This window comes from Macaca thibetana, chromosome 2 (assembly GCF_024542745.1).
Source record: "Macaca thibetana thibetana isolate TM-01 chromosome 2, ASM2454274v1, whole genome shotgun sequence".
In the NCBI taxonomy this organism is placed as follows: domain Eukaryota; kingdom Metazoa; phylum Chordata; class Mammalia; order Primates; family Cercopithecidae; genus Macaca; species Macaca thibetana.
The window spans coordinates 119738252-119764357 of NC_065579.1; the positions used below are offsets into that span (position 1 = coordinate 119738252).

At 41.0% G+C, this 26106-nt stretch overlaps 1 protein-coding gene across 21 annotated transcripts in view; it reads right to left on the reverse strand.

Annotated features, from left to right (window-relative positions):
* MAGI1 (membrane associated guanylate kinase, WW and PDZ domain containing 1) overlaps positions 1-26106 on the reverse strand; it is a 686305-nt gene that overhangs the window by 24951 nt on the left and 635248 nt on the right. For 15 of the 21 annotated variants that reach the window (XM_050778525.1, XM_050778524.1, XM_050778534.1 and 12 more), the window contains 6 exons: positions 23286-23317; positions 12633-12849; positions 8600-8683; positions 4978-5069; positions 3323-3515; positions 647-940 (listed from right to left, as the gene is read on the reverse strand). In XM_050778525.1, the coding sequence (XP_050634482.1) occupies positions 647-940; positions 3323-3515; positions 4978-5069; positions 8600-8683; positions 12633-12849; positions 23286-23317 (912 nt within the window). The remainder of the gene's footprint in view (positions 1-646; positions 941-3322; positions 3516-4977; positions 5070-8599; positions 8684-12632; positions 12850-23285; positions 23318-26106) is intronic. The other 6 variants (XM_050778528.1, XM_050778527.1, XM_050778526.1 and 3 more) reach the window with 1 other exon arrangement.

Here is a 26106-nt window from a genome sequence, read left to right on the forward strand (position 1 = left end):
AAAGCTTTGCTTTGGCAAAAACTGTAGACTCTGTATGCTGTCCAGGGGTTGCTATTCAAATTTCTTTTTCTTTTTCTTTTTTTTTCAGATGGAGTCTCGCTGTGTCACCCAGGCTGGAATACAGTGGCACGATCTGGGCTCACTGCAAGGTCCACCTCCCAGGTTCAAGCGATTCTCTTGCCTCAGCTTCCCAAGTACCTGGGATTACAGGCATGCACCGCCACGCACAGCTAATTTTTGTACTTTTAGTAGAGATGGGGTTTCACCATGTTGGCCAGGTTGGTCTCAAACTCCTGACCTCAAGTGATCCACCTGCCTCGGCCTCCCAAAGTGCGGGGATTACAGGCGTGAGCCACCGCACCCGGCTGCTATTCAAATTTCACGCAAATCTGGTGTATGCTTTAAGTCGTCTGTGCGTGATCACATTCTCAGGGTGGAAGTTGAAAGGGCCAAACAAATATTCCCAACCTTCAAAAGGGAAAAAGCTACCAAATCAACTCCATCCCCAATTAAGTCTTTAATTACCCAGAGCAAGAAGCCATAAAGCATTTCTGCTCATGAGGTCTGGGTCAGCTTTCACTCACAGGAGAACAAAAACTCCCAGGCATGGTAGGAAATCCTGGGCGATTTCACATTCAGCACTCACCAAAGGTCGTGCCTGCTTCGGGCCTGCTCACCGAGGACACGATGACGAAGCCGAAGCCCTCGTTCTCCCCACGCCGGATCTCCACGTCGTAGGGCTGCACCACAGTGCTGACCACGCCGCTGCCCCCGCCGCCGCCGCTGCCGATGCCGCTGGTGCTGCCGCTGCCCGAGCTCACCGTGTTCAGCGAATTCTGGCTGCCCTGCGGGGTGCGCTTCTCTTCCGTCAGCGAGGCTGGCTGGTTGCTACTGTGATGAGAGGAGGCTGGCGAGGGCACCTCGTTCTCGGTTTTGGGTACTGTAACAGAGATGCACGCGTACATTACCGTGTCCGGCAGCCCCTCCATCCTGCTGCCCATCCCTCCTTCCCGCAACTCCCTCAAGAAATCAAAACATGAACCGAGGGGAGGAGACAGCACCTGGTTTCACAAAACCTGGATATACGGATTGAAAGCAGCTTCTCTTGACAAATATTAACCATTCAGTATCTACGAACATTGATCCTACTTAACACCAAATGGGACTCGCAAATAGCGTTCGTTATTTTATAGCATGCTATATGTCGACATCCACACTCAGAATCAAGTTTGCAGCAAGATCAACCTGCTGTGAAATATTTCCCCACTGCACAAAGGGATGGGCCTAAGCGTAGGTGAGGGCTACATCCGCGAAGACCACCATTTTGGCTTCATAGATAGAACCTTGGAGGCACGTTCATATTGTCATTACTTTCCAATCACATTTCCACTCAGCTTTTTCCATTAGGCAACGAACAGTAAGGTGACGGTAACGTTGAGGCTACCTGTCCTATGTGTGGTTCATGACAACACCTGTGAGACACATATGCTTCTCTTCTTAGCTTCCAGGTGTCAACATCTACTCTGATCACAGAACCGGATACACTGGCCTCCTTCTGAATTTAGTCACCGTGCTAGTGTTACTAAAGCGCTCCTAAACAGCCAACACAGTAGGTGGAACCAACTATGCCAAAAACAAAATGTGTGTTGTGTCCAAGTTTTGGATCAGACTGTATTTATTTTCAAAAGCTTCTCTTTTCATAGATTGTTTTAATTGTGGAAAAATAAGCATAACAAAATTTTAAACCATTTTTAAGCATATAGTTGAGTGGTATTAAGTGCATTCACATTTTTATACAACCATCATCATCATCCATCTCCAGAATTTTGTCGTTTTCCCAAATTGAAACTCTGTACTCATTAAAAACTAACTCCCCTTCCCATTTCCTCCATTCCCCACCGACCATCATTCTGCTTTCTGTCTCTATAAATTTGACTACCCTAGGTACCTCATATAAAGGGAATCAATATTTCTCCTTTTGTGACTAGTTCGCTTTGCATAATGTCTCTTCATAGTTTTGACACGCCTTTTACACAGAGCTAAAAATCCAAAATATTTAATATTTAAAAAAATAAACCTGAAACACAAAATATCACATTGCCTTACTATTTCTATTTGGGCCAGGGAAGCCAGATAGTTTTCATCTCATCTCAAAAACCAGTTCTAACTGACTGCTTTTAGCTGCATGGAATACTATGTTAAGAAGGATTGTGAGGCCACAAACAAGCTCTAGGGACATAACCTACAACAGATTAACACTGTTTTCCATGGGTGCAGGAGGTAGGACTCTCACACTGGAATTTAACATCTTAATTCTATAATTAATCATATACCATTTAAAATGGGTTATACTTTTTTTTTTTTTTTTTAAAAAAAACAAGGTACCAATTAATTTGATCTGGCAGGTTATCTGTTTCACTAATATTAATGCCACAAGAATTCATAATATTTCAGGTCATATTTCTCCAGTAATTCAACTGATAGAAGACAACACTTCTGCTGTATTCTGGGTTCTGTCTCAAAGGTTTCAAAGTGGGAGCTGCATCCAAAGGTGAACAACAAGGTGTACTCAACGTGAGCTTTCAGGAAGCTGGTAGGTCAAGGGAAAGGACAGACACACAATTCACTGTCTCAAAATGGCAGATTCTGATGTGGAAGTAAACCATGAGTCACTAGAATGGCAAGGAGGGAATGCTAAAATCTGAAGGTAGTCGGAGGAAGGAGGAATTTCCGAGGGAAGAAGGTTATATTTGTGCTGAGCCTGAAAGGATATGTAGTATTTTGAGAATTAAAGTTCAAAGCTTATGGGCAGGAAGAAGGAATCAAAGCTGACCTAGAACTGGCTGGCTCTACAACTTTCTTGTAGAAAGAAAAAAAAATCTTGGTTTAATACATAGGACAGTAAGAAATCAGTAACTTTTTTAGGAGCTTATTTTGTAGCACAAACCCAATTTTTGTTCTCTTGATATGAAGCTACAACTCTTCTGACTTTCATAATGACCTCATTTGTTGAGGATTATCATCAAATGAAGAGGATGGCTAAGTTCTGATTTGCAAGGAGATAGAAGGGAAGTAATATATATTCAACAAGCCTTCCTCTGGAAGACTTTGTTGAACATATGCAAACGGCACATTAAAGTACTTTAGAATGACAGTAATTTTTGCAGGGTTTGAGAGAAGCAAGCCATCTGGAAATTCTGAGCTTGATCACATTTGCAAACATTTGCTAAAATAGATGCTCAAGGAGGCAGACACAGGAAGGAGGCCTTTTCTGTGAATCAAGTGACAACGCACTGTCTGAACGAATGAATGAAATACATACCCGCAAAAACCACTTTACGCCGCACTGTGAGATTGACGTGGCCTTGTTTGGCAGCTTGTTGCATAAGCTGGACCACAAGCTGGTGTGATTTTCCAATTACTGGCGTCCCATCCACACAGATTAATTCATCTCCAGACCTCAGGCGGCCGTCGGTATCAGCAGCACCCAGTGGTACAATGTGACCAATATAAATCTGTTGAATAATTGAACGATGGATGAAACACTTCTCTCCTACATTTACTGTGACATCAATGGCCTTCACATCTCTGGGAACAATTCATTCATTCATGTCTGCAGGCATGCCACAAACATTTATTGAGCACCCACTGTGTACAAGACATTGTGCTAAGTATTGTCACAATTATTAAATGGTGGAAAGAATATTTCTTGCTTAGTTTCCAGCTGTTTATCTGTGGCCTATTGACAACTCACTCTTTCTTTTTCTCCGCTGCAGATATAAATCACTTTTCTCCCTTCATTGTACAACCTATTCTTCTTTCCTAGCTACCTAAAAACTCTCTTTCCATACAACTCTGCTAATAAAATTTTAATATTACTTTTATTTAAGAGTCTAGCATCATGCCTAGGAATAGGCAATATGTAATAAATACTCTTAAATGAATGAATGAAGCAAAAATTAGTTGGACATCTCCATTTTCGAAGTCTTTTAGCACCTGAAAGCAGAGCATTCTTTATAGTTAATGTCTTACTGTTATATTTGCCATTCACTAAACCTTAGCTAAAATACTTGTGCCTACCTTGCCTTTCCAGCAGACAATAATGCTATAGTTACCTTTACATGGCATTTACAGTTTGCAAAGAACTTTGACAAAATAGTTGCTAAGAACATGGATTCGAGTCAGACCTTATTTGTCAGTCCCTCCGTTTGGTAGCTCCATAATCTTGGGCAAGTTAATTAGCTTTTCTTTTTCTCAATGTGAAAACGGGATAAACTGGTGGGTTTGATGGATAAATGAGAGAATGTATGTTAAGAGCCTTTAGCACAGAACCTGGCACATAGTAAGCGCTCGATGAATAATGGCTGTTATTATCACAAGGAAATTAACAATACCTATTTTAGTTTTCTTTTCTTCCTTCAAAAGAACCCTGTTATGTTATTCTAAATTTATTCCAAAATGGAGGTCACTGAGATCCAGGGAAGTTCAACGTTTCTTGACCCTTACTCAGGGTTCTTTCTCAAGTTTTGTAAAGGCAGGGGTCTGACATTCTCCAATCACTGTCCCATAAGGCTTTGTGAAATACTCTCTGCACACCAGCAACTCAACACACAAAGCCCAGTACCTGCTGGCAGAGTGAAGGGACCTGGCCAGAAGGACCAGGCTACTGTTATATCAGGTGATGATTATCCTGTTTTGCTTTCTGTTTTTGTCTCCCTTGGGGGAAAGGGGTGGTCTACAGAGGCTGCAGCTGCCACTTTTCACAAACACGCATACAAACTTTTTAGAAAGAATCTAGTCTCTTCTTCCTCAAGACAAACAGTGCTCCACAAAACCCAATGAAAAACCCATACTACTCAAGATGAAAGAGTCAGTGTTGCATCTAGCTGGACAAATCTTGGTGATTTGTCACTGTTGCCAATTTGCTTTGAAGCCTTAGAAAAATATGCCGGGGAGAGAGACGAGCAAAAGACTCACAGGTTCCCCTGGTTCATTTCCACCCAGAATCCTAAATCCAAATCCAGTCTCTTTTCTCCAGAGGAAGATGTCCTGTTCCTGGTAATCTGGAACTGCAGAGAGGGGAGAAAAAAGACATGGATTATTTTTCTGATAAAAGCAGTGATACCCCCAAGATGAACACAGTTGCAAGACAAGAATGGTGGTGCTTGATCAGATGGAAGCTTTTCAATATAGGCAAAGAAACAAAATACTCTGAACAGGTGAAATAACAGAAGACATGGGGATAAAGTAAATAGTGGGAATAGTCACTGAGCCCTAAAGTTCTTCAAAGGACTCATCACTGTTTGATAATTCCGAATCAAGCCCAAGCCATGATCCTTAACTACAAATAGTCAGCATTAACTGCTTTCCTCAGTATTCTCGCAAGGGGAATTAAGTAAATTAAAAGTATGATGTGCCACACTGCAAAGCAGGTGTCCATGTCCAAGAACAGAACTCAGGCTAAGTCAGAGCCACCTCTGAAGCCGGCTCTAAGGATTCTGAAGTCATGTTAAGTCACCAGATGTTTCCTCTACTAGAGGATGAAAGAGAACAGCTTGGTTTAAACAGACTTTCTGATTTATCTTTAAGTCACTTTCTTCTTCCTTAAAATAATTAAGACTAGCAATGCTAATAATTTGTTAGATCATTTTTGCCAAAAATTACTCTCAAACATTCTAGTATTTCTGCATACAGTCAGCCCTCCATATCTGTGGGTTCTGCATCCTTAGATTCAACCAATCAGAGATAGAAAATTTGTTAGACCTACAATGGTTTTAGCTGTGATGAATATGTAGAGTTTTTTTTTTTCTTGTCGTTATTCCTAATACAGTATCACAACTATTTACATGGCATTTGCATTGTATTAGATGTCATAAGCAATGTAGAGATGATTTAAAGTATATAGGAGGAGGTGGGTGCGGTAGCTTACAGTGGCAATCCCAGCACTTTGGGAGGCCAAAGCCGGCGAATCGCTTGAGCCCAGGCATTTGAGTCTGGGCAACATAGTGAGACCTTGTCTCTACAAAAAATAAAAAATGGGTCAGGTGTGGTGGTGTGTGTCTTTAGTCCTAGCTACTCAGGAAGCTGAGGTGGGAGAATCGCTTGAGCCAGGGAGGTTAAAACTGCAGTGTGCCATGACTGCCCCAGTGCACTCCAGCCTGGGTGACAGAGTGAGACGCTGTCTCAAATAGATAAATAAATAAATAAACAACAAACAAACAAATAATACAGGAAGGAGAGTGTGTGTGTGTGTATGTGTGTGTTCCACACAAATATTATGCTATTTTCTAGGGATTTAAGCATCCATGGATTTTTACAACCTTGGTGGGGGATGCAGGTGTCCTGAAACCAATTCCCGGCAGATACTGAGGGGTGACTGTACAAAGTTTATTAGGATTTCAATACTATTACCAAAATCAGCCAGGCCTCCAAATCCTTAAGATCAATGGTGATGACAAAGAGTCTATATTAATGAATCATATATCTCATTGCCAAAATCGCTGATTTACTCTAGAATTTGCCTATGATATTTCAGCATTAAAAGTATTAATTCATTTTCCAATAACTTGGTATTTTACTTTCAACGCCCAGTAATGGTCCAGGGCTTTAAAATGAATATCTTGTTTTTTAAAAGAAATGTAATTTCCATAAGAAAATACTTACTATACATGAAATCGTTCTATACACCACTCTGTTACTTCACTAAGGTAAAAGAGGGTTATTTCTATTTAATTCTTACTTAATATTTTAATGTATACATAGGGTGTTTTATGACCTATAAAATGACGTATCTTTTATTTAAAGAGAAAAAAATATGATTCGGTTGCGATGAATCCTAAAGGAGATTTTCAAACGCTGTAGTGCATACCTTCTTATTTAATTAACTGGATTTGGGGCTGAAGGAAAGTGCGGGCCTGAGAATTTAATTCTTTTCTTCTCCAGTTTTGTACAATGGAATAGGGAAGAAGAAGGTGGATGTTTAGATTTTAGGTTGGTGAAGAGATGTCCCTTTTTAGTGATTCACCCACAAACTTAAAATGTATAGTGAATGAATGCACCAACAAACAAGAAACCAAATGACCAGTAAGTACAAGTCAGAGGAGTTCGAATCTGATCTTTTTACTTGAGCTATCTCAGTGCCAGGGCTGTAAATGGGTGCTTTCTATCCACTGCTTTTATTATAATTGCTGAGGCTAAGCTGCAAAACACCGGGAACATGGAGCTAAGCTACAGCACAGGACTCCCATAAACACAATTTGAGAGTAGTATTTTCTTGAGCACGCTAAGGTAACAATATTTTCTTTCTGTTCGAGTAGCTGGCTAAAGGATATTTGCTGTAATAGCCTCAATGAAACAACAAATTAAATCAAGTTGTGTCTCCGTCTTTGGTTCACTCAAGCAGGAGGATTATTACCGAAATAGACCACTGGTGCTGTCCAGCCAGCACTGGGTTCCTGGCAGAGTCTGTTTTAGGTCTGCTGAGTGTGTGGCCTTTCTGGGAACAACGAAAGGGCCTCTGCAGAGACTTCCAGCCCAGACCTATTTTTCTCAGCATCATTTAACACAGGAACATTTGCCCATCCTACAGTGACACCAAATGTAACAAGTTTCTGCCTACTGTTGCTCATTTAGGTGTGACCTAGCATGGTATGGGAGGTTGTGGCCAACAGATTTAGGCTTATCACACCGTTTAGTCCACATGAAAAAAAAAAAAAAGCTTCATTTCCTTCTGAGAATCAGTGGGAAAATGGCAAATTTATTTAAAGGTTTTCTGTTGAAAAGGAAGATGCCCACTGACACTAGGGATGTTAAAGACACAACAGCGAGCCAGAAAACACAGATACAAACATCAACACACAGACATGTTACAAAGAAAGTCTTCTGCTACTTCAATTTTGGCATTTTAACAATTCTACTCTTCTACCAAGTAAATGCCATTTACCCCAATATATAACTTTGGCAATAAATCAGTACTGAAACACATTATGGGATTATGAAATTTCTCTCTTCTGTGTCCTCCGAGGCCACCTCTTCTTAGAGGCATTGAAGTTTCTAAACTACTTCCCCCGAAATGGTTTCCTTCCTTACTTCAGGCAGGTTTTATTACAATTAAGTTTTTAGGCGGCAGTAAGGTAGAACCATTTTTCCGATATTAATATCCCTTTTTTTTGAGTGAGGCTAAATCAAATAGAGCTAAGAAAACCTTGTCCAGTTTTCATTTGTAAGCCCTTGCATATGAACAATTTCTGCAGTTAGTCTCCTTTTGGCAATGCCAGTGACAACTCAATAAAGCAGTCAAAAGACTTCCTTTGATAATTAGAGAGAATGGAACCACCAGGTTTGCAGAGAAACCTCCTGGTGTCTCCATTACTACAGACATACTAACACATTTCCAGACTTGACAAGGGCATGCAAAACCCTTTTTATTCCATCTTGTCTTTGGTTTGCATTTGGTCAACAAGAGCTCCAAGGCACTTCCCTTCATGCCCCTCTTTTCTTCCCTCTCTTTTCTGAACTTCTCCCCAGGCCCCCAGACCAATGAGAACATCAAACAAGATGAATGAAAATGGAGAGACAAAAGTTTTCAGCAGATCCTTACTCGGACATTCTCCAAAATTCGTGGAATTGATTTCTCTCTCTCTCTCACCCTTGCTCAATCCCGATGCAGGTGAAGGTGACATGGCTGGAATATTAATTTCACAATTTTGCAAAGCTTAATGTACATTCTTTCTCTTAGTTCACTTTAATTTAGTTTTGACTGATAAGGAACAGGCAGTTCAGCTTTCACAATAAAGGTCATGGCTGTTATTTAAAAAGACCATAGTTTGATTCCATTTTTTTCTTTCTTTTTTTTTTCCACAGTGCTTTACCTATCAAAAAGCTAGAATTTACAATTGCACCATTGAAAGTTTCCTATAACTCCTATTACTATCTTAAACTCTCCTTATTTAATGACACTCTAAAGTACACATTCTTGATTGGCCTTACTTCAATCATGGTTTGTCTAAACCCTTATTGCTTTTGGAAAAATTTAAGTATATTTGTGCTACCATTAAACTACAGCATTTATTCAAAAGTGTATCAAGTTCAGGATGAAATTCATTCTTGTACTAATATCTGTTCAGGTGAATTCTAAGCATTTCAAGCCAGAACAGTCTTATATTTAGAGACGCAAATCAATGGATCTATCGGAGAACTGAACAAACACACAAATACTGTCATAATAGCTCTTAAAATCTGGAGGTACATCCAAGCTTCTTAAGCTTACTATGATAAAGAAGCTCAATCGCCACTTCCAAACTTGTAAGCATGTCTCTCCAAAGAAGGACAGATTTACAATGTTGGTTAATAGGACAGTTTTGAGCTTTTTCTTCCAAGCTATATAGTGAACAGGCAAAGTCTCAACTACAAGCCTTATAATTTCTTTTGTAGTAAATGCTACTGGATGTGATCTGATTCTCCTAAACATTTACTAATAAGACTGCATCACTGTTGTTTTTAAGATGTGCACAATTCTAGAGAAACTATAAAACAGGCAACATGGCTTTTAAAGGACTTTAGTGCTAGTCTTTGTTTTTAATTAAACATTGAAACCCTTCAAAGGGATTCATGAACACATGTGTAATTCAGACTGATTCATTCTAATGCTGCTGCCTTGAGAGATGGCCATATCAAAAATATGGTACATCGCAACAAATTTAGACCATGTGAAGGAATGCAATCACAGATTGTGTTAATCTCCACATTGCCCCTAATAATAAAAGAAAAGAAAAAGAACAATGTATTTTCAACAAAAAGAGGGTAATATGGCACAGTTAAGCTGCTGTTGCTGACTTCAATTTTCCTGTTTTTCCTGGAGTACTCTGCTCATTTTACTGTCTTGGGGAGAAGGGGCAGGGAATCACAACAAACAAGGCTATACACTTTTTTCTCTTTGAAAGACAAGATACGAAACAACCTAAGGGAATGGCAGAAACTGATCTGAGATAAAGAAAAATACTGATTCAAACACAAGATTGATGCAGGTTCATTCCTAGGTGCTGTGAAAATAAAATCTGTGACAGATACTGAATAATCACCATGGGGGCCAGGGGGAGGTCTCATCATTATCCTCATTTAGTAGTGAGGAAGAAATCAATGTGAATCTTAACATCAATTAGGTTGCTACTATCTATCAGTCAACTACAGAGCCTCCAATTACCAAAAAGGAATAGATTCCCATTTGTGCTGCTCTATCCGATTCCTCAGATGTTAAAGAAAGTGAAGGAACAAAACTGGCACCATTCTGAATATTTCTTTTCTTTTCTTTTTTGAGACAGAGTCTCACTCTGTCACCCAGGCTGGAGTGCAGTGGCATGATCCTGGCTCACTGCAAGCTCCGCCTCCCAGGTTCCAGTGATTCTCCTGCCTCAGCCTCTTGAGTAGCTGGGACTACAGGCACACGCCACCACACCTGGCTAATTTTTGTATTTTTTAGTAGAGACGGGGTATCACCATATTGGCCAGGCTGGTCTCCAACTCCTGACTTCATGATCCGCCCGCCTAGGCCTCCCAAAGCTCTGGGATTACATGAGTAAGTCACAATGCCTGGCCCCAAATTTCAGTCCGGCTGCCACCTGAGCAATTTCAGTACTTATAGCAGCTGGCTATGGCCACATTACATATTTTTTCTTATTTTTTTTTTCCTGGTGAAAACTTTTTTAGAAACATTTGATTAGGTCAAATTCTTAAGAAAATTTGCCACCACCAGGGTAAAAATGGCATTTGAGCAAAAGCCTTCTATTAAACGGATGTTTTAGAATTATCCTGTCAACCCATGATGCCCCTGCCAGCCCTTCAGAATGCAATTCATTTTATCATGAAAAGATTCATACAGGAAAACTCAATCATAAATGTGTACTGTATTGAGGAAAGCAGGAGCTTGGTCAATAAAGCAATATCTCAACATTAACTGAAGTCGGGCCATTGATTGGACGAGCCACATGCTTAGAGAGAAATGTGGAGGGAATGTGAAAACGCTCCTCTTTACAAACATCTCTTAAACGGTTTACTTCAGTGAAATCACTACAATGAGTGAGGAGACACAATGAGGACAGAATCTGGTTCCTGGTTAGCATCCACTGCATATGAGGTCATTCCAAATGGAACTTCATTTCCTTTAGTCAGGCCTCGGGGGTACTTTAGGGGTGTCTTTCTAGTCCAGCGACTAAAATAAGTCCCTGCTCAAATCAGTGGGCTTTTTGTCAGCAGAGTGAACTTGTAGCCAAAACAGCCTATTTAATTCCATGCATTGTGGTAGTAAGAAGGCAGTAATATTTCTCCCTTGAGGAGGAAAAGGATAGAGCCCTGAGCAACTCCTAACATTTGATAACCAGCAAGACTCCAGGCTCACCTCTGCCCCCAAACTGCTGAGTATCACTCAGTGGACTGACCAACCTTCCTCCTCAGACAAGGATGCTGGCCTCACTGCCCCATTTTGCTTGGTCACAGAGAAGTTGACTTTCAGCATACACTTCAGCCGGCAAAGGAAGCACAGCACAGCCAAGTCTGTGTGGTGGACAGGAGGCCAGGGCCCCACACCTCACACAACCTCTCTGCCACGACTCTCGATGTCCCTGCTGAGCAGTGACCACAGTTGCAGCTAGAAATGAAACCTGTGCTGAGGGGAGGATGAGCACTCTTCACTCTTCACTCTTCCAGCTTCTCTCAGACCCTTCAACAAACCGAATCTCCACCGTCACAACACCTCTCCCCTACCCCATACCAAAAAGAGAAAATGAGGTATCTGTCCTTCATAGCTGCCTCACCCTGACCAATTATACTCATAAGAAAACATCAGAAAACAGCAACCCAAGAACAACAACAACAACAACAACAACAACAACAACAACAAGCAGTTTGCATCGCCTAAAATTAAGGCATTTTAGGAACTTCCATTGGTAAGATAAATGAATATTATTTATGGCGAATAGTTTTTGGAAATCATTTCATAATAAAAAGTAAGACATTAAACATGAGAGTGATATTATGTTTATATGAGCCAAGAAGTTACAAAATATACTATCACTAGCTTGTATTTATAGAAAAGGTAAAGCACTGGATAAGTAATTAAAGCACAACCACTCACTGCTATTGTTTTTTCCTTTTTGTGGGAAATGTTTAGAGAGATTATAATGGTTAAAAAAAATTACCAGTATTTTTGAAAATCAAGAGACCACTTAAAAAGCATTTAATTTCTTCTCATTAGCCCTACAATCCCAGTCAATCATATTTAAGTTCTACTGCATATTGGATTTGTGCTCAGAGCACATCACAATCTCCACTCAGGGAATTAATGAGACAGCAGCTCTTATCTACCATGCCTTTTAACTGAAGGGAGGAAAAAAAACCCATTTTCACCCAGGGCATTTATTTGATAACCATCCACTTCTACCCTCTCCCCAGACTGAAGGCATAGTGAGGCCTCCATGGATAGCCAGCAGAGTCCACTCCCTTGGCCATACTTTTGCCTCTTGTGGATTTCACTTTATCCGGTTTACATACTGCAACTCCTCTATTTTCAATAACCTTCAAAAGAAAGGTAGAGCCCTGTGGAGGGGTCAGGGTAAGACAGAGGCCAGGATGCTACTCACGTCGGTTTTCATACATGCTCCTGGACTGGGCCCAGATTTTAAAAGGATCTGGTTTTTTCTGGCCAGAGCTGTCAGTTTGATCTGGAGCTTGGGCCTCTGCAGGTGGGAACTCGGGGAGCACCTGTGTGCTGTGGCTTGGGGATGCTGTGTGCAGGCTCCGGTGGCTGGAAACACTGTGCTGAGAACTATTCTGGCTGTCTTTCCTTTCCAGTGGTTGCTGAAAGTAAGCAAGTGAGAAGGGCAAGAAGAAAAGATCATTATTGGTTCTCTGAGTGGGTGTTTTCCACCAGCTTGTCTTTGTTTAGCACTTCTGCATACACATACATAAGTATATCAACAGTATTTTGGCTCCCACCTTTCTCCAGCTAATGCTGAATGCAGATAAATCCCTAGGTGACTGGCAGACAAACAGAGAGGTGGGCCAGATAGAAAGACATAATCATAACCCATACTGTTCTCTGGGTTATAGCGGAAAACAAATCCAATATTCATCACAGGTTCTCAGCTAAGATGCTATGCTCGTTTATTGCAAGATGGATAGTTTTAACATCCTCATTTTCACAAAAATATGTGACACCAAATACCATGAGTGGTTTACGATAAGGCTATAATATCCAGAAGAAATATAATCAGGACTAAAGATGCACCTCAGGACTCCATGTCTTGTATCTTTTAATAATGAAATACCCAATTCCTCTCTAAGAGTTTGCTATCCATTCTTTTCGACTGTTAAACAAAAAAAAAAACAAAAAAACAGAGGTCAGATCTTTCAAACATCATGCCTAGCATTATATGTTTACTGGTATTTCTATGTGTATAAATTACTAATATATGAAGAACTTCCATAATTCTTAGCTAATCAATTTTGCAATCATTACACTTCACCTCTTAAACTGCCGATAGTACTGTTGGTTGAAAACCGTGATCAAACTTTGTATATGAGTTGACCTCCGGGGGTCACCCTTCTTAGATTTGCAACTTCTCCAAAGTTCAAGTATTATAATATTCAAAGGGGAAGAGTTCCATTTAAATTTCAATTGAATAACCAAGTCCTTGTTTATTAAAATCTGCTCAGCAAAGACCCTTCTCATTTTACGAAATGCTCTGTTAGAATGGCTAATGAATGGAGAGTAAGACCTAATGGAAAGGAAAATAGTAGGTAGAACAGGAAATAACTGTAATTCTTATTTTCTCCAATAAAAGACTGTGGTAATCTCAGGTGTTTAGCATTCCCTATTCAAAACAAAAAAATCCTGCAGTCATGCCTCATACACCATAGACACCACGTCACTATACTTATCTGATTTAAAGCACTGTATGGGGTTGAGGGCAGGAAGGGGCTCTCCCTTCACTTTTATAGATCCTGTAGAGCTCATGGTTTTAAAGTACTTTGTAAGAGCTTTGACCTTGAGCATTCTAGATCCCTGAAGTTCTTTACAGAGCCCATATCTTCCACCGGGTGTTCCGATCAATCCTATCAAGACCATTTTTCCTTGCTGTCTCCCCAGGGATCCTTCATCTTTCATTCCCCTGGAATTCTGCTGGAAATTTGCAAGGTCCTTTCACTTAATTCTCAGGTCCCTGTATTTCCTCTACTTCCAGTCCTTGCTTTGAAACACGTATCTGAAGAAAGCCCAAGGAGGACAAAAACTTCATTTGCTCTTGACTATTACAGATTTGAATGCAGATATTGGCAAGGATTCAAAATTGAGAACAATTGGACATGTATTTAATGAAGGCAAGATAGACCATTTAAAATTACACTTGATATGCTTGTGGGAAAAATCTGAGGACCATATTCTAAGCTACTCTGAAGGTCTTGGGAAAACTGTATGAGAGGCTTAATTCACTCCAATTCAAGGGGAAAAACACACTGGTGCAGATGCCAGGAAAACACGCTGATGTTTGGGTGGGAACAAACACCATCATAACCCCATGTCACCGTTTTTCTCTTCTGAGGATCAAGTGCTCAGCTCAGATTTGGTTGCCACTCCAAAGAGTTGATAGAAGCCGGCTCTGCCAACTTCAACAGTTTCTCCTCCAACAGTGAATTCAGCTCCCAGGGCCAGAGTCAAAAAATGTAAATGATGGATACCATATCCATTTTCTTCTGCATGCACATGGGAATGTTGTTTGTTTTTGTTTTTGTTTTTTTTTCCCCCTCTTCAATATGGTCTTTACAAGGGTCTTGATTATAAACAACCATGTATAGCATCAGCCCATTTTTTGTGTGAACATACATAACAATGCATAGAGAAAATGGGATTACGGGTGGAGTTTTTCCCTCTTATCATTATACTTTCCCATATTACCTACCTTTTTTATTTTTATTTTATTTTTTATTTTTATTTTTTGAGATGGAGTCTCACTCTGTTGCCCAGGCTGAAGTGCAGTGGCGTGATCTCGGCTCACTGCAAGCTCCGCCTCTCAGGTTCACGCCATTCTCCTGCCTCAGCCTCCCCAGAAGCTGGGACTACAGGCGTCCGCCACCATGCCCGGCTAATTTTTTTTGTATTTTTAGTAGAGACGGGGTTTCACCATGTTTGCCAGGATGGTCTCGATCTCTTGACCTTGTGATCCGCCCGTCTCGGCCTCCCAAAGTGCTGGGATTACAAGCGTGAGCCACCGCGCCCGGCCTACCTTTTTTATTTTTATAGTGCACAGAGAATACTTTTTATAATCAAGACAAAATTTAAAGTCATTTTCATTTCAAAATGAACCTTGGTAAATAGAATTAATGGGAACTGCTACTTCCTATTTTTTTACATTTTAGTAATGTTTTACTTTTGTTCACCTCTGAAGGGGGAAGATATTTTAAATGTAAAAGCAAAAAACTCAATAAAAGACCTCTGCATTTACCTGAGAGTGGCATGCCTCCCTTCAAAGGACCACTCTCTTTTGGTTCCTCAAATTAGCAGATGCCAGATTGATTGCAGGGCCGGCCTATGAGCACTAAATTCTGACCCTGGAAGCTCTGGTCTCCTCCTCGTGTGGAAACTACTCTTCACAAAGGTGTACACACTGCAGGATTACCTGCAGGAAACAGCCTTGTGCTGCTGCTTCTTTTGTAGGGTTATTTGCAGTTTCTGTTCCATTGTCTTCTTGGGCCATTACCCCCTGAAGACTAACTCAAACCTTTTCCACTTGATCCCTCTTCCTGAACTGCAGAGAAATATCCTTCTGGCATCCCTGACCCACCGAGAAAGTCTGATAAAAGTATTGGACCTGTATCCCAGAGAAAATGCGTATGTGCTTTTACATACATACCTGTACATGCGTGTGCAGAGATTCAGCATGTTACATCATGGGTTTTTGAAACCCTCTCATGTCTGTCCCAGTATAACAAATCCCTGACATGGAAGACCTAGATCTCTTACGTCTAACTGAAGAGATGGTTCCACCAGAAACAGAGAGTGCAAATGAAGTCTACTGGAAACACTTGGGCCATTTTTCAAATTATAACACCCTTTCTCACCTCCCCAATAAATGACTCATTTAGGTCCAATTTAACACCAAATGACAGACACAATCTGGAATGAGTTTGCAAAACTGCCTCTTGGTCAAACTGCACCTCTGAGTCTCTTTTAAATGCCATCTAAACTTTATACCTCAAATTAGAAAATAAAAGTAAAGGAGCATCCTGAGAATGTGCTCGAAAAACTGTGCCACCACTCAACTATCTCTAACTGACATATATAAATGGCACACTAATGGGCTAAATACACAATAATCTGGAAGCTTTCTGGATGTTCTCCCTGCTAAGACTTAACCTCACTCTATGTTCCTTCTCAAGTTCAATTATGAAAACTCATTAATTTGAAGATACATTCTGTAACTTAGTATCTTGTTGGCACTCTGGATTTTTTAAAACTATGCTGTGGGTGTGGGGGGAGTTTGAAGTTTTTTTTTTTTAAATTTTCTGTGAGCATGCTGATCGGCTATGAGGTTGTCCTTTATCTGGTTAGAGCCCAGAATTGTCCAGGAAAAAAACCACGTTTATATATCTCCCAAATTAAAGAAAACTTGTATGCATTTTCAGTAGTCTGGATCATCTCCTAGAAGACTAGGGACATGAGAATATGTTCACTTCTGAACTATTTATGACACAGGATCAGATTTGCATTTAACGCGATTTTATTTCACCTCATTTTCCTAGGTGAGACACTAGTCCAAAGACAAGTAGCTGTAGTTAAAGGTATACTTTTAAGTCTGTTAACGAAACCCTGTGCACACTAAGAACATGGAAAAATGGAAAAATAGTACACCAATGATATAACATCCAGCCCAGGCCCTCCTAAGTGGGCTGCCCTACCTGCAATAGATTTATTCACCTAACCCAATAAATACATAGGATCACCTGCTGTGTGCCAGATACCGAGGGAAACAACGTGTAAACAAGGAATAGATGGTACCCGAGCTCTTGAAATTTATCCCTGGGCATGTATCTAAGTGTGTGTATACGTAGTGTGTGTAGATGAATATTAATCAAATATAATATATTGATAGCAACACACTGCAACGTCCTTTAGAAAGGTGGTAAAGAGAGGACTCTGGAAAAAATCTATTAATAGAAAGAGAAGGCTGGGCATGGTGGTTCACACCTGTAATCCCAGCACTTTGGGAGGCCGAGTAACACAGATCCCTTGAGGTCAGGAGTTTGAAACCAGCCTGACCAACATGGTGAAACTCTGTCTCTGCTAAAAATACAAAAATTACCCAGGCGTGGTGGCATGCACCTGTAATCCCAGCTACTTGGGAGGCTGATGTATGAGAATCACTTGGAAAGGTGGAGCTTGCAGTGAGACGAGATCACACTACTGCACTCCAGCCTGGGTGACACAGCGAGACTCCATCTCAAAAAAAAAAAACAAAAAACAAAAACAAAACATAGGGTGTGCTAAGTGGACTTTCTGAACAAAAAAGCTAGTGTGGCACAGCAAGGAAGGGTGGCCTGAGAGGAACTGGGATGCCACATAACGCATGAGCCCTGTGGGCTACGTAAGGAGTTTGGGTTTCATTCTTAGTTTCAAGAGGGGGAATCCATTAATGAAGTTCAAGTGGGGATGTTCCAAGAGCCAACATGTTTCCAGAAAGTTTGGTGTCACTACTGGGTGGTGAATGGATTGGTGGGGAATAGGAGTGAATGCAGAGAGGCCAGTCAGGAAGCCCCAGCTACAGTCAATGTGGGAACCTAAGGTGGGCAACACCAGGGTAGCTGGAGTTACCCAGGAAAAGAACAAGTGAGGTCAGAAGACACTTTGGTGCCAAATTCAACAGGGATTGCTGACAGACTGAATGGAGGAGGCTGAGGAGCAGGAGAATGGAGGGGACAGGAGAGAAGAGAGGTGAAGAGGATCACCAAAAGGAGGAGAGCTTAGAAACAAGGATATCCACCCACCACATCTCTAGTGTGAGTAACTGGTTGAGAAGGGGTCCCATATGTTAAGAAAGGAATTTCCAGCGCTAACTGTTGTCACTATGCTGGTATTTTTGAAGCAAGAGTCTTATTGCTGAGTCTCAGTTCATAGCCAGCTAGGAATATGGAAATGGGCTCAATTTTAAAAATTCCATAAAGGTCTTTGGCCACATGTTGACCATGAACCTGTATCACAAGACCTTTTAAACTAAAACTGTACCAACCTCTCTGAAATGAATGATTCCCTTACTTACTGTCAGGCCAGGGAAATTGGGAAGACATAATGGTTTTTATAAATGGAAACGGGAAGAAAAAATCAACTCATCAGTATTTCCCAGAATGATTTCAAAATGTAGGTACTTATAAAGTGAACTGAAAATATTTGCTTGGAAGAGCAAATGAATACAGACAGCACTTAGGAGCTTAAATGATGAAAAGAATTCATGTGGCTTAAAAATGACAAATCGATCCATTTTAAAGCAAAATTATTTACAGTTCACTTATCTGCCAAGAGCGAAGGCTACTGCGGCGATTTACATGGACAACAGGAAAAACTCCAAGTGCTGATGAGGTATTAGGCCAATGTCATTAAAGGCTGTGTGAAAATCAGAGACTCGAATCCAAGCCAATGCAGAGGATGGTCCTTCTTTTTGTTTGTTTCTTTTATCATTTATGGGTCTAAGTCAAATGATTTCTTCCAAAAAGGTAGGCAAGAGGAGTTAATGGAGAAGAAAAGGCAGGCACTGAGTGGATATGAAAATGGATTCTGGTTCACATTGCATGTTTTAAAGGAATGTAATACAATGGCAAAGTCCATCTTCCAGGGTTCCAAAAGGCAGAGAAGGGGAGTTGCCATGGGAAGTGAGAGGCAAGGAGACTGACTTAAGTGATCCTATGCCTTCACCCATCTACTACTCTCACTGCTTCTTCTTGTAGGCTGTAGAAGCTTTGATGGGATCAATCATCATGCTGGTTATCACCCGGGGGCATTAGGGAAAAGGAAGACAGGTGCCACACAACTGGGTGAGTCTGAGAAAGAGGCAGGGTACATACAATGGAATGATCTAGGCCAGAGTCACTCAGTGTATGTGTGTGTAAAAGGAGTATCTCCCTCACATTTCCTAATGACTAGTTTTCAGCAATTTCCTTTAGCATCTCTCGCAGGGGAAAGGGACAGAGAGGATAGTGGAACAAAAACCTATCACTGTGGCTACCCTGCAGACAGCTTGCTATGTCTGCTGTAAAGAGGCTGTTGAAGAGACTGCCTCTTCAATGTGGATGGGCACTGGATGCTTTCCCCACCATCCAGGGTCCTCTATATGAAAACTTCTTGTAGGATATATTTTTTTTTCTTTTGTAAATAGGAAAATCTTGTCTCTTTAGTGAATATGGTACACTTTCTTTCATCTGACAATAAGAGCTGAGTAAAGAATGTGGTTTCCTATGTTGCCTAGGCTGCTGGGGAACTCCAAAGTACTCTACAGCTCAATCACAGCACTTACTCAATTGTGGGTGTTGGCACTTTATGATGACTTATAGGTTCTTATAATTAAGAGTGGAATGATTACATTATGTGTGTACTTGGTTCCGTGTTATATTTCTGCTTTATTAACGCTCATCACACTTTAATCCCTACGAGGGGAGGATCTCTGTAGATCTGCCTATTGATGTGGTTATTGTTTCTCCCTCCCCATTTCCATGAGGGCAGGGATGTTTTCTGCTTAATTCTTATCAAATATTGGCACTGGGCCTGGCACACATAAAATAATAAATACTTGTTGATGAAATGACTGCACAAACATTTTGGAAATTTGTGACAATGAATCTTTTTTTTTTTGTAAGGAGCAATCAATAAATGGTTTGTTTGCAAACTGCAAGAAAAGAGGTGCCATGACCATCTTATTTATTATAGTATTTCCAGCGCTTCACACCAAACCTGATATTTAATGGGTTCTAAATACTAGTTTTCTGAATAATGGATGAATGGAAGGATGAAAGATGAATGTGTAGGTGGAGGAACAGATGGATAAATAGAAGATGATAGCTAGGTGCGGTGGCACATGACTGTAATCCCAGCACATTGGGAGGCCAAGATAGGAGGAGCACTTGAGACCAGCTTGGGCAAAATGGTGAGACTCCCGTCTCTACAAAAAATATAAAAATTAGCCAGGCATGGTGGTGCATACCTATAGTCCCAGCTACTTGGAAGGCTAAGGCAAGAGATTGCTTGGGCCCAGGAGTTCGAGGCTGCAGTTAGCTATGACTGTGCCACTGCACTCCAGGCTTGATGACAAGGTGAGACTCCGTCTCAAAAAAAAAGAGGGGACAGATGAAGGGAAAATAATTGCGAAATGAATTCATAAGAAAACAGGTGGATACTGACTTAAAATTCAGGGTTTGGTGTGATACTTAGTTTTAAATTCTCATACACAAGATCCTTGTGGGTGATTTAGACTGAGAGTCTCAGTTAAATGAGTTTTCAGTAAGGATGATTAAGTTGGGCCACAGAATCAGTTTCCCAGAGAGGTCTAAAGCCTGACAGAAAATATGTCTTATTTTTGTCTCTGCTATTTGGCAGAAAAATCCCTGATGTTATGAAAGCCCAGGTATTAAATTAATAAAATTTTATTAAGATACTGCCATTGTCCCCAATGAGTATATAAACCACAATTTCAACATTTAAACTAAATCTTGCAGGTGAAATTGCTTATTAAGAGTAAGCTACAGGGACTATCCAGGAGAAGAAACGAGATAAAAAAAGATAAGTCCTTCTGTTCTAATAAAAACCCAACTACTTAATTATTGAAAACCTTAAAAAAAAAAAAAAACAAAAAAAAGGTATGAGGGCAAAAGGAAGCTGCCAGTCACATGAGCAAACCAACATTGTCAGGAGCCTCTAATCAAATAAACAAAACAACCACAACACAACAGTCCTGGGCTAAGACCACCGTGCACATATGCTCAGAGCTATTGCCAAATCTAAGTGAGTCACAACCCAGGTACAATCAGTGTGCTTTTCATTATGCATCCTGCATAATGGACCTTATCTGTCATGATTTGAATGGCTTTCTGGTACCAGGACATCCAGCTTCCCTGTGAATTCCCTCTGACCCCACCAGAAAAATCCCATAATCATCTGTCTCCCTGGCAGGACATCATCAAAATTCAAACTGGGAAAGGGAAACCGCTTTCAACCCACCTGTACAGGACTCTCACTGATCACAGATGTTAACAGCACTTTACATCCAACAGCAGACCTTGGCCAACAGCTCCCAAATTTTGTACAGCAGCTGCCAGTGCGTGCCAGCAATGCTGTGAAAACCCTCATCCCTGTCCTGGCGCAGAAATCAGGTAAGGACAAGTCCCAAGCTGGGGGCTTATTCTTTTCTAACCCAGCAACACATCAGTCTCTTAGCTTGTGGTAATTAAGAGCCAGCAGACTATGGGCAAAGCAGTTGAGAGCTTCTTTCTTAGGAATGCAGCCCGAGTAATTGGCTTGCTGCTTGCTAATGACATGGCTTCTGCAAAAATTAACTGTCATAGGGAATTCTCTTAACTGACTTGGTGAATGCAGGTTCAATACCTATTTGATAGCCTCTGAGTTCACCAGGTAATTCCAAAACACTCGGGGGAAGAAGGAATGCAAATGAATTACAAAATTCCTTTTGCACACTACATTTAAATGGAATGCAAAATGGAAAAGAACACCTTGCTACTTGACGTCATGCTACCTGTGCAAAACTACTTTGTCTCCGTCAGCACACTCCTTGTTAAGACTCCATTCCATATGGGGTGTGTAAAATAAGTCCATGTATCAATATAGCATGGCTGGGGTGGGGGAGAAAAAAGAATGGTTCACGTTAACTCAAGCTTATGAGACACATCTTCTGGATTTCCTTCCATTTTTCTGAAGGCAGATGGGTTACTGGCTATGACCAAAGGACAGGGAGACACACATGTGCACATGCACACACTTTGGCGTCTTTGTGGCTCCAATGTGGGCACCAACCAGCACTTTTCTGCCTGGACATTAACACACACTGACAAGGAAACCAGCCCTGAAGTCAATATTCCAATCACCACGGCACTATGCCATCAGAATCACATCAACTATTGCAGGTTTTTCTCTTTGGAGAACTTAGGAGTGAGGTTTAAAAATGCAGGAAGCTCCCTCTCTCATCTTAATAAACTTCTGCCTCGTGCTGCCAGGCTGGGAGACAGGTGGAAAGAATTCAGCTGCAGCACCGTAAGCCGCAAAGTTTTCAAGGTTCTCCCTTCCTGGATGGCACGAGGCTGTACATTTTCCCTCCCCCAAATCTTCTAAAGCACATGGAAACATCCCTCTTTATCCTAATATTAATGAATTGGGAAGCCCCTTCCACCCAGATCAATTTCACAGGCATTGGAGTTCCAGATTTTGAGTTAAGTAGCATTTTAATTTGTCATTAGTGCCCTGGGAGCATAAACCCATACCACCAAGCAAAACACTATAGCCTCTAAGCTATTAGCTAAACATGTCAACTAGGTAATGCATCTTCAGGGAAACCAGATTAGAAAAGACAGCAAAACATTGATTTTTTTTTTTTTTAAAGAATCCTATACCTGCAGCATAATGCTGCTAAAGCTGGCAAAACAACAAAGGACATTTCTATAGCAAGGAAATGTCTTATTCTCAGTGCTGGGGCAGTGAACATTGTTCCATCTGAGCATGGTCACATATATGGGGCAGAGCAATTCTTCCTTAAACCTACAGGCTTTTTATTTTGTAAATAATTCATCCTCTGGCGCCTAAGAAAGCTAAGGGAGAGAATGGGTAGACAAGTGGATGGCTGGGAACACCAGTTGAGAGCAATGCTACTCACGGAGCAGGTGGAGCTTTCTTTTTTTCTCTCCTTCCAAAGGAAACAATAGCATTTGTATCAAGTTAAAACGGCTAAGAAACTCATCCCTTTGAAGGAGAGTTTGGACGCATTTATATAGAGAAGATTTCAAACATGCATTCTTTATCCTGCTCCTGCAGCCTGCCCACAAATCACTATACAGTTAAAGACAAGCCCAAATACCTTCTATAACAAACGGATCCCCAGAACTTAAGAAAATGAGCCCCGGCTCCTGTCTCCCCCATCCACTGTAAAACACATTTAGTGAAGTGAAGCCCCACAGAGTACCCTCCCACCTCCAGCCCCCGACCATCCACCCCAGCCCCAGCAAGCACCAAGTAACTGACAAGTCCTTACCGACTTTGGGCTCTTCTTGGGAACTGGCAGCCCTGGAAAAAATGCAACAAGGAGGGGAGGGGGGAAGAAATCATTAGCATATAAATGTTACCTTTTCCTTAAAGAACAATCCCCAGGTGTTCCATGGCAACCTAGCCATCTGCAGAGTTATGTCAGATTTCTCCCCAGCATCGGAGTTACCAGGCTGTTCATATCGAATCAAAGCAGAGGGAGGAGGAGAGCGAGAGGCAGGAGATCTATCTGCATTAGCTATGCTGACTTGTACTGCAGCAGCCTGGAGGCTGGGAAAAGAAATTCACAGACCTCAGCGGCCTGGGAAATTGAACACTTGGACAGAATCTCAAATGCTCTTCTGGATTAAGAGAGACTTAACTTACAATTAAGTCCAGGATATTTCCTTTCCACACGATCCACTTGTCAATTGAAACTGACCAATCAGGACAGAGGAAAGGGTATATATTTAGTTTCAAAGGAGTACATGGTTAAAATTAAAAAATTTTTTTTGGTCTTTTCTTTTTTGTTCCTCTGCCTTTCAGAAGAGGAAATGCTGCTTTATTTGGATGAGCTCAATACCAAAACAAAGACGGATGCTCTTTTGCCAACACAGAATGCTAACAAATGAACACAAATCCAAGTTGGTCTAGGGTCCCCTCTGGATCATCAGCACACGTCTGTCTCGATGTCTGCCAGTTATCTAAGCAACCTCCTACTCACAGCTTGTTGGAAAGGACTGGAGCAGGACTAGCCCTTCAAAAGGGAAAGCATGTCATTTGGGAGTGAAAAAGAAAAATTGCACAAAGCTGAAAGAAAAAGATAGTAATGGAGAAAGAAAGGCAAAGGTGGTCATTGAATCTAGGTGGCTGTTCCAAAACCCTGCCCCCTTAGTGGGAGGGCTGGAGCTGGAAGGGACAAGTGATCTCCCCAATTCTAGGGAAGTCAGGAGCAATTAGGGGCAGACTTACGGGAAATCTACTACCAGGGAAGGGTGCGAAAGACAGGCGAGAAAGGAAAATAAAGCGTATACTGGTGTTTCAAAAGTAATCATTTCTGCAAGTTGTTGCCTCTTTTGATTTTTTTCCTTTGGGCAGCAGTTACAATACAAAATGCAGATTCTATCTGTGTAAAGCACACAAGAGAAGCCTGGGATCTGGTGATGCTGCACTGGAGATTTCAACCTGTTTTTGAAAGTGATTCCTAGGGAGTGTGATGATGTCAACTCTTTTGGAAGTGACTTGTCAAACCATAAGCGATGCTAAGTTCAGCACAAGCAATATGAGGTGAGGCAAGGCAAGTGGGTGAGTAAGGAGGAAGCAGTCCAGATGAGCCTGCAAAATGCCCACTGGGAGTGAGGCATGATGAGGATTACTCGTGCTGGGAGGCACGGGGGCACTCTCTGGCAAGGTTCCTCGCGTCACCAAAATGAGGTCACCATAGAAGTCTGGCTCCCAGACCTTAGAGGGCATAAAGCACACTTGGTAGCTTGTTAGAAATGCAGCAGCCCAGGTCCCACCCTTGGGGGCTGTGGAATCTGCAGTATTAGCAAAAATTCCAGGAGATTCTGATACAGAGAATCCGAGGACCGTATTTAAGGAAACTCTGATACAGTCGATTATTACTCTTTCAAGTCAGGCAAACTCAGATAGGCATCCGTTAACAAAATGCTTTGAGGCCCTCTCTGTCTCAGTTTCTCCATTTATGAAGTGAAAATAGTAAGACTCACTTCATAAGATTATTAAGATAATGAAACAAGAGAAAATGTTTAAGAGCGTCCTACCTGGCACAGAGGAGTTTCTCAAATGACTACACCTTTTTTCCTTCCTTGGCTAATTTACGTCATTCAGAAAGGAAGTGGTACGGTTATCTTGCACTAACTAGAGAAAAATCATCTGCTAAGCATATTAAAATATAAAAAAGGTTATAGGAGAAAATATTTTACCTATGGATACAAATAACTGTGTTGAACAATTTTGATATGTCTTTTTTTTTAAATAATGATCAGGTGCTTTTCTTGACTTATTCATATGATTCCCTTAAGAAATATTATTAGGTTGTATTAGTGTGGGTCTATGTACAAACTTCAAAATTATATAAGATGACATCTTTAAATTCATATTTTCTCCTAATTCAGAGAGACCTTCTTAGTTAACTGGAATCAGTAAGGTTTCACCATAGTTATCTTTTACTGCACTTGACTCTCCCCAGGATCCTAATGACTGACAAGAAAATTTGGAAAGAATCCCCCATTACGTAAGCAGAGTCAGGGAAAATGGTTTCAATCTACACTCTGCTAATTATTTGTAAGACTGTGGCTGATCTTCAAATCCCTTCTCTTAGGAGCTTCATATACAAAATAAGGGGCATTTTACATTCTCTACTGATGTACATTCAAAGGTGCATTCACAATGATGTTCAGTGCACTATTGTTGGTAGAAAGGAAAACTGGACACAACTGGAAGTTCTGAAAAACTGTGAGGCAGCCAACCTACAAAGCTAGGTTAAAAGGAATGAGCTGTCTTTACAGGTAACAACATAATCTTTAAAACATAATGTTCAGTAAAATGGCACGCTGCAGAATGGCAGGCACAGCAGCAGACAGGTGTTCCACACACTCAAACACACGCGTGGCTTTTGCCTTCCATGAACGTCCACATCAAATGGATAATGGGGATATGTTCAATAGTGCAAGGAGGGGCAAGGATCAGAGGGACTCATTTAAGGAGACTTTAGCCTTATTTAGAATTCTTTTTTTAAGACCAGCATTTTCACATATCACTGAGACAATAAAATACTAATTGAAAAATAAATATTCATTAATTAATGG